The sequence below is a fragment of the Mandrillus leucophaeus genome, unplaced genomic scaffold (assembly GCF_000951045.1).
Source record: "Mandrillus leucophaeus isolate KB7577 unplaced genomic scaffold, Mleu.le_1.0 Scaffold551, whole genome shotgun sequence".
In the NCBI taxonomy this organism is placed as follows: Eukaryota; Metazoa; Chordata; class Mammalia; order Primates; family Cercopithecidae; genus Mandrillus; species Mandrillus leucophaeus.
The window spans coordinates 434,073-443,637 of record NW_012105931.1 but is presented as its reverse complement, the minus strand read 5'-3'; the positions used below and the strand labels follow the sequence as shown (position 1 = coordinate 443,637).

General features: G+C 46.9%; 1 protein-coding gene across 2 annotated transcripts in view; it reads right to left on the bottom strand.

The window, feature by feature from the left end:
* Positions 1 to 9,565, bottom strand: part of SLC7A6 (solute carrier family 7 (amino acid transporter light chain, y+L system), member 6) — a 42,295-nt gene that overhangs the window by 13,545 nt on the left and 19,185 nt on the right. For both annotated transcript variants that reach the window (XM_011997991.1, XM_011997990.1), the window contains one exon: positions 1,054 to 1,179. In XM_011997991.1, the coding sequence (XP_011853381.1) occupies positions 1,054 to 1,179 (126 nt within the window). The remainder of the gene's footprint in view (positions 1 to 1,053; positions 1,180 to 9,565) is intronic.

The window sequence follows — 9,565 nt, the reverse complement described above, 5'->3', positions numbered from 1 at the left end:
AGGACAGTGGCACAATCTTGGCTTACTGCAACTTCCACCTCCTGGTTTCAAGCCATTCTCCTCCCTCAGCCTCCCTAACTAGCTGGGATTACAGGCGCGCACCACCACGCCCGGCTAATGTTTTTATTTTTAGTAGGGATGGGGTTTCTCCATGTTGGCCAGGCCGGTCTCAAACTCCTCACCCGCTGATTCACCCGCCTTAGCCTCCCAAAGTGCTGGGATTACAGGCGTGAGCCACCGCGCCCGGCCAAGGGCAATTCTTAAAAGCACAGCTTCTTAGACTCCAAACCAACCAGAATGTGATCCAATAGATTTGAGATTAGGGTCTCAGCTCCCCAGGTGATTGTACACAGCCGGGGAGCTGTGTACAATCACTAGGACTGATGACCTAGAGAACTAGGCTGTGAGATGACTGAGATATCTGTGGCTAAATACACCTCAAGACCTCTCCAGGGCTCATGAGATCTTGGTAGGCCTATTACCCTCACTGCCAGTCCTCTCTGATCCAGGAACGAAAAGCTTTCTAAAGCCAACATGCAGGAAAGACACTGCCAATTTCACATTTTAATATTTTTCTGAGAGCTGACTTGGGGAGGGATTGTTGAATACAAGTTCAGATGAAAAGTAAAGGCTGCAAAATAACCACCCATTTCCATACCCCACTTTCAACTCCATATCCCCTGCCACCTGTCTCAAGGAGGGCCCAGTCTTCCTACTTGTAGCTTGGCAGTCACAGACCACAAATAGGAGCCACTGTATCCCCACAGATCACTTTTATGACCCAATCATGACCCAAGCTTCAGGAGCTCCTGCAATGCTCCCAGCCTCCACCAAAGGAAACCAGCCCTGAGGGAGAGGCTGACTCATGTCCACTTGGCCAAGCCAGCCTGGCCCAGAAAGCCCAGAAAGAAATCTACTCCCATCTCTTGCACTCACTGACACATGCTAGCACGTACATAGAAACAGCTGAGCAGTGAAGCTAACAGAGTCCCCATGTCCTCCTCAGGGAATCCAGAGGAACTCCTGGTGGTACCGCCCCTTCCCACCACTTACCCTGGCACAGTTTAACAAGGCCCATGACAATGATGGCAATGAGCGCTACGACCTTGGCGTAAGTGAACGTGTCCTGCACACGTGTGCCCCACTTGACATAGGCACAGTTCACAAATGTCAGCAGGCCTAGGAGGAAAACCACAAAGTCACTGGTAGGCTTGAGTTGAGGGCACAGGGGCCCAACCCCTCTTTACAGAGAGCACCACTTTCTGCCCTTCCTGCCTAAGGCAGAGGGACCAATAGACCAGTCAGAACAAGGTGAACTGGCAAGCGAGGGGACACCCTGCACCCGCCCCGGCTGACAGCACACAGGCACGTCCATCACTACTGGCACTCAAGGATATGAAGGCATGCGTGAATACATAGTTATGCATCCTGATGGCCAGCACCATTTCTGGGAATCCCCCCCAGGCCCAGGGATGGGTGATTTCACCCACTCTTTCCCACCCAGACTCCCAAGGTTCCAAACCACAGGAGACATAAGACCTCTTCATGGCCAAAAGAAACACATCAGTAAGTGAGGTAAATTTGAATGCAGATGGCAGGTTACCTAAGAAATTAGAGACACAGTGTTTTGCATATAAGTGTAAAAATGAGGCCAGGTGCAGTGGCTCACACCTATAATCCCAGCACTTTGGGAAACTGAGGCGTGAGCCCAGGAGTTAGAGACCAGCCTGGGCAACATGGAGAAACCCTGTCACTACAAAAAATACAAAAATTAGCTGGGTGTAGTGGTGCACACCTGTAGTCCCAGCTACTCAGGAGGCTGAGGCGGGAGGGTCGCCTGAGCCTAGGAGGTTGAGGCTGCAGTGAGCTGTGCACTCCAGCCTGGATGACAGAGTAAGACCCTGTCTCAAAAAAATAAAAATAAAAAAGAAAGAAAGAAAGAAAGAAAAAAAGTCTGTTATATGCCTGAAAATTTCACATACACCTCTGCATCAATTCTCACGACTCCAAAATACAGATATTCCTATTCCCATTTTATAGATGAGGAAACTGAGGCTGAGAGAAGCTAACTACCATTTCTAAGTTCACATTCCCAAGCCCACTGATCACTTCCACCCTCATTCCTACCCATACCTCCCAATTCTCAATGAAGTCCATGGAGAAGCGCACCCACTAGGGTACTCCCTAGGCTCACGTGGCCTTAAGTTCTAGCTCCTCACACACCTCAGTGACATCTGGGCCTTGTGCTGAGAGCCCTGGCACTTTGCTCCTGCTAAACAATGACTGCTCTGATCCATAGGGAGGACATAAGAGCAATATCCAGCAGGAAGGAACACAGTGACATCTGTAAGTACTGCCTCTAGCATCCAAAAATAGAACTTTTATGTGCACCTCAAATCTTATTACAAAATCTTTTGGGCCCATCTCTAGGCCAACTCCACTTACTCCTACCCACTTTGCACTCTCTCCTTCAGCCAGACTCTCTCTCTTATTCGTACCAGACATACACGTAAAAAGAAATGTCCTCCCCTCCTCTTCCTGCCATAGCTAACAGCAACTCCCACTTTCAAGGTCTAGTTCAGCCCCCGCTTCCTCTTCCTCTGTAAAACCTTCTCTAAATACACCAGCCAGCCCCTCTCTGAGCTCTTTGTCTCCTGAACCACATGGCATTCCTGCTTCTTAGCACAGCTTAAGTGTCTATGCTATCGTCACGTAGACACCTGTCTCAAATCTCTCCCTCAGGTGACTGGGTCATGCTTCTCCCAAGATCACAAATTCTCAGAAGGCAACAGCAGTATATCATTTTATTTTCTTTCTTCCTCCTTTTTTTTTTTTTTTTTTTGAGACAGGGTCTTGCTTTGTCACCCAGGCTGGAATGGGCACAATCACAGCTCACCGCAGCCTCGATCTCCAGGGCTCAAGTGACCCTCAGCCTCCTATTAGCTGGGACCACAGGTGCACACAACCACACCCAGCTAATTTAAAAAAAAAAATTAGAGACAGGGGTCTCGCTATGTTCCCCAGGCTGGTCTGGAACTCCTGGGCTCAAGCAGTCTTCCTACCTCAGCCTCCCAAAGTATTCGGATTAAAGGCATGAGCCACCGAACCTGGCCATGTTGTTTTCTTAAGCTCATCACCAAGCAAAGAGGGGCACTGATAAACTCTGGTTGGAACCAAGGTGGTAAGATTTTCACTCTAACTTCCAATTCCCTGGGGCAAGGCAAATTATCAGAAAGTTGGATATTCTTCCATTCAAATGGAGAGAAGTGCCTACGGCCAGCCTGTGAAAATGAACACAGGTGGCAGGTGGCAGGCTCGATGGCTTCAAAGAGCTTTCACTCAGTACACTGGCAAGTAACACAGGTGCTTACTAGTCAATCATGATGTGGAAGTAGGGGGACAGTGGTCAAATGGGAGGGGAGAAGAAGCCCAAAGAAATGCATGCTGCTGGCAGGTCTTCCCAGGCCCCTACCCTGATGATCAAAGCTACCGGTATGGAGTTAAGCCTCAATCAGCTAACATACAGATTACCTAGTTAATAGGCATCAGTAATCCATAGGCCCCTGTACAGTACAGTAGCCATGTTTTGAAGTACCTGCCCAGCTCCTTCTTGGGAATTGCTCCCCCTTCCCTATCATGACTGATGGAGCCAGACACTGGACCCAAGTTGATTCTGTTATATTGCCTCTCCCAGAAACACAGAATTGGAATACCAAGAAACTGAATCTAATAGTAATGGACAGAAGGGTCAGGAGCTACAGCAAGTCAAAGTCACATACAAGCCCTTAGTAACAAAGGGACAGAAACCATAAGTAAGTAGAGGAAGGAAGCAGGACCACAAAAAGAAGCAGAAGTGGGAGGGCATGCAGCTTAGACAAAAAGACTGACGGGGTCGGGGCAGCGTTGCACACCTGGAGTCCCAACTGTGTGGGAGGCTGAGGTGGGAGAACTGCTGAACCCAGGAGTCCGGGCCTATAGTGCACTGTAATAGCATCTGTGAATAGTCACTGCACTCCAGCCAGGGCAACAGAGTGAGAACTTGTCTCTAAAAAAAAAAAACAAAAAAAGAAAGACGAGAAAATACACAGAAGACAGAGACAGAGGGGTGAGAGATAAGAGACAAGGAGGCAGAGACAGAGAGAAGAGGACAAAAGGAGAAAGACACAAAAAGGTAGAAATACAGATGGAGAAAGAGACTGACAGTATCCTGGCAGTGCTAACTGTGCTTCTTGTTTGCAGCTCAAAGGGGAAGAGAAGCTGACGCACTCCTCAGACCCACTAACAGGCAGTGGGTCTCACTTCTGATCCTTCTCCTTCCCTCTGTCTTGCCGTAAATGTCCTACAGGTTTGGTCTCTCTGCACACAGGTAAATATTACACACAGTGGAAATTCAACAACTATGTGCTAAACTAATGAATGAAGGCAGCTGTTTGTGGAAATGCCTGCAGAGTCCATTCCAGTAGACCAGCTGGAAGGATACAAAAGCACCTGGTGAGAGTGGCTCCTCTTGGGAGAAAGACTAAAGCTGTGGAGAGGGAGGGAGACTTTTTCCACTGTGTGCCCTTATGACTGGTTTACCATGAACATACGCCTCTTTCTAGATAAAAATAAAAATAGTTCGTGCTCACTTCAGCAGCACATATACTAAAATTGGAACTATGCAAAGATTAGCATGGCCCCTGAAACATTTGAAAAGAATTTGTTTAAAAATAAAAATTGTTCATTAGCAACAATGTAGCATCAGAAGGCAGGGCAGTGTGAAGCCAGGGCAGTGTGAAGCTAGGAGGCATCTACAGCACAGAATTTAAGGAGGCACTCATTCTCAGGGGACCACATGCAGGAACCTGAGAGTGAGTACGCCCTTCAACGCTGGCCCCAGGCATCTCGCTTGCCTCACCCTATTCTCAGCCCTGCCAGAGAACAGAGAGCTCCTAGAACAGTCTGTCAAGCAGAAGCCAAGTCCCTTGACTGTTCTCCTGTTTCTAATTAAGAAACAAAATTTCACCATCTGATCCTTACTCCTTTATTGCTTCCTAGAACTCCCAGCCCCTCTAGCCTTACCATAAACTATCAGAGTTCAAACAAAGTCAACGGCTGGGCCTTAAAGCCAGATGCTAAGATTCAGCTACCACAATTAAAACCTTCCCTCTTCTCCTGATCTCATTTCCTTGCTGGACAAGCCTGCACCAATGAGCGTGGGACCGACATGAGGGTCTTCAAGGCTCTCTAGGAGCTTATTGCTGAGAAAGGAGAACTCAAATGGCAGATCTAGACTGAAAGCCAAAGCAGAAACAAATCTCCAAAGTCTCTGTAGCACAGATGGCTAGTTATCTTCCTCTATCTGTTCTTCCTTTTTTCTTTCGTAATAGAAATTTTAGCTGAAGTCATGTCTGTCCAAAATAAAGCTGACGTGTCCTAGCCTCTCCTGCAGGTAGGTATGGCTGTGCAACCAGGTTTTCTCCTGGGATGTACGCAAACATTTGATATAAGACCTCAGAAAGTGTCTTTAAATGAGGGAGGCAGTGTCTTTGTCCTTCCTGTCAGTTACAATGCAGACATGACAGCTAGAGCTTCAGTAACCATCCTGGACCATCCTGGACCACCGGCTAGAAGTCACAGGCTGAGGATGGCAGAGCAGGAAGACAGAAGGAATGAACCTGACTCCCTGAAGAACTGAAGTCATCCAACCCACACTGCCTCCTTTTAACATGTGAGAGAAACATCAACATGTTTGAGCCATGCTGCTAAAGGTTTTCTGTTGTCTGAAACCCAAGTTAATAGTGAATAACATATGTACCCTCTGGCAGAACTGTGCCTTTCATACTCTCTTTCTGATGAGGAGATGGCCTGGCAATCTGAAGCTGTACTCCCAGCTACGCTGACAGTAGTCACAACTCTCTTTTCCCATAGGCAACAGAAAGCGGAGGGAAACCTTCCAATTCCTCCCAGACAGGCTGAGTGTTATAAAGGGGCATTCAAGGACAAAGGAGTGCAACCCTAAACAAAAAATAATTTAAAAAATGTGGAAGAAAGGCCAGGCGCGCTGGCTCATGTCTGTAATCCCAGCACTTTGGGAGGCCAAGGCGGGTACATCACAAGGTCAAGAGTTCGAGACTAGCCTGGCCAGTATGGTAAAACCCCGTCTCTACTAAAAATACACAATAATTAGCTGGACATAGTGGCGTGTGCTAATTAGTCCCACCTAATCGGCGGACTAAGGCAGAAGAATCACTTGAACCCAGGTGGCAGAGGTTGCAGTGAGCCAAGATCACACCACTGGACTCCAGCCTGGGCAACAGAGTGAGACTCTGTCTAAAAAAAGAAAAAACGTGGAAGGAAGAAAGGCAGGGTAGGGAGGGGACAACTACAAGACATTCAGGAGTGAAATGTTCTCCAACACTCTAGGGAAGGTAAACCCTTCCAAATGGGGATCCCAGAATCAGTAGCTACCTCCTGGGATGTATATAAATATGTAATGTATGTATCTTTTTTAAAAGTATTCTTGCCCGGCGCAGTGGCTCATGCCTGTAATCCCAGCACTTTGGGAGGCTGAGGCGGGCAGATCACGAGGTCAGGAGATCGAGACCATCCTGACTAACACGGTGAAACCCCATCTCTATTAAAAATACAAAAAATTAGCTGGGTGTGGTGGTTGGCACCTGTAGTCCCAGCTACTTGGGAGGCTGAGGCAGGAGAATGGCGTGAACCCGGGAGGCGGAGATGGCAGTGAGCAGAGATCATGCCACATAACTCCAGCCTGGTCAACAGTGCCAGACTCCGTCTCAAAAAAAGTAAAATAATACAAATAAATAAATAAAAGTATCCTTGTTTTTTTGTGTGGTTTTTTGTTTTATTTTGTTTTTTAAGAGACGAGTTCTTGCTATGTTGCCCAGGCTGGTCAGGAACTCCTGGGCTCAAGTGATCCTTCTGCCTTGGCCTCCCAAACTGCTGAGATTACAGGCATGAGCCACTGAGCCTGGCCAGTGTCTTTGTTTTTAATTACACAAATACATGTAGTCCCATTATGAAGACATTCAAACTATATATAGGGTTGGAGTCTTGAAGCAACTATGATCAAGACCCAGTCCTCCCTAGGTCCGTATCACTCTCAGAACATGAAAGCTGTCTGTCCATAGCAACTAGCCAAAATGAGGAGTGTATCCTTTCTACTGAGAACTCTGACCAGGCCTGGTCCAAGACAGCAAGAAACCATGGAAACAATGGATACTCAGGGATCATACAGTGTTTCTTCTTCCCTCCAGTCTCATCCTTCCCAGTCTCCCTCCTTCTCTTCCTCCTGCTCACTGTCACCCTTGCCAAACAAACCCCGCTGAGCTTTGATGCTGCTGTGTCAGCAATGAACTACTTCCACGTTGAAATCTTCAAAGCAAATACTTTCCATTGATGTGTATGAGCCTACACAAGAGGGAGGATCCTGAGGTCAAAGCCCAGAAAGATAAATGGGCTGAGAATACCTAAGCCAGAAACATCACCCTTCTGCAGCCAAATCAAGTACTCATAATACTGGGCACCTGGGTTACTGTGAATCCTGCTGGTCACCTAGGCAAAGAGGAGACCCTGTGTACCTACCTCAAGAACGAATATTTCTCCCCATTCGTCCCACAAGTGAGTATGAGCCCCTAAACTTCCTGAGTTCAGTCAGCAGCCTGCGGCCCTGCCTCACCACATTCCAAAACCCCAGAACACATATGAACAGAGTGCACCCTTAAGACAGAGTTTCTCAACCTCAGCACTATTGACATTTTAGGCCAGGTAAGTCTTTATTGTGAGAAGCTGTTCTATGCATGGCGGTATGTTCAGCAGCCCCCGTGACCTCTGTCATTAGAAGCAAAAAGCACCTCCTCCCAGGAGCTGTGACAACCAAGTGTCTCCAGATATTGCTAAATGTCTCCTGGAAGACAAACTTCCCTCTGGCTGAGAACCACTGTTCTAGGATAATTAGTAGGTAAAATAAAATAGCCTGAAATCCGCAAAAAGTTGCTTGGATCTCCTTGCCAGTATAATCTGGGAATGGGATGGGGTACAGCCAGAAAGCCAGGATCTGAAAGTACAGTGCCTTCAGGGGCCAGGAAACTAACATGAGTGAGCAAAGGCAAGAAAGTCTGGGTATAATACAAGAAGTGGAGGACTACAATGGATTGGGGAGTCCATACTCCTTTAAAAGGAGCCATAGCCGGCCGGGCGCAGTGGCTCACACATGTAATCCCAGCACTTTGGGAGGCTGAGGCAGGCGGATCACGAGGTCAGGAGATAGAGACCATCCTGGCTAACATGGTGAAACCCCGTCTCTACTAAAAATACAAAATTAGCCAGGTGTGGTGGCGAATGCCTGAAATCCCAGTTATTTGGGAGGCTGAGTCAGGAGAATCGCTTGAACCCAGGAGGCGGAGGTTGCGATGAGCCAAGATCATGCCATTATACTCTAGCCTGGGCAGCAAAAGCAAAACTCCATCTCAAAAAAAATTTTTTTTAATTTAAAAATAATACATATGCACACAAAAAATACTAGAAAGTATTTCACCCAAATAGTAACAAGAGTACTGTAGGAGGTAAAATCATGGGTGATTCTTAATTTTCTTTTTTCTATTTTTCTGTATTTTTAAAATTATGTATAAAATCTATGTTTTACCTTTTAATTAAAAAATACTAGGCTGGGTGCGGTGGCTCACACCTGTAATCCCAGCACTTTGGGAGGCCAAGGCAGGTGGATCATCTGAGGATCATCAGGAGTTCGAGACCAGCCTGGCTAACATGGTGAAACCCTGTTTCTACTAAAAATACAAAAAATTAGCCAGGTGTGGTAGAGCATGCCTGTAATCCCAGCTACTTGGGAGGCTGAGGCAGGAGAATTGCTTGAATCCAGGAGGCAGAAGTTGCAGTGAGCCAAAATCATGCCATTGTACTCTGGCTTGGGCAATAAGAGCGAAACTCCATCTCAAGAAAAAAAAAAAAAACACTAAAAAGTGTTGCTTTTGAAGAGCATTTTATGAAATGGGGAAAAGCTTGTGATACACTAAGTTTAAAAAGCAGAATATAAAATTATAAGCAAAGTATGGTGCCAAGTCTACAAACAAAAGAAAGACACTATCAAACTATTAAAAGTACTCTTCTTGGCTGGGCGCAGTGGCTCACACCTGTAATCCCAGCACTTTGGGAGGCCAAGGAGGGCGGATCATGAGGTCATGAGATCGAGACCATCCTAGCTAACATGGTGAAACCCCATCTCTACTAAAAAAGTACAAAAAAATTAACTGGGCATGGTGGCGGGTGCCTGTAGTAGTCCTAGCTACTTGGGAGGCTGAGGCAGGAGAATGGCGTGAACCCGGGAGGTGGAGCTTGCAGTAAGCTGAGGTCACCCCATTGCATTCCAGCCTGGGCGACAGAGCTAGACTCCATTTCAAAAAAATTAAAAATAAATAAATAAATAAAAGTACTCTTCTCGACCAGCCTGACCAACATGGTGAAACCCCCTCTCTACTAAAAATACAAAAATTAGCTGGGCGTGGTGGCGGGCGCCTGTAATCCCAGCTACTCGGGAGGCTGA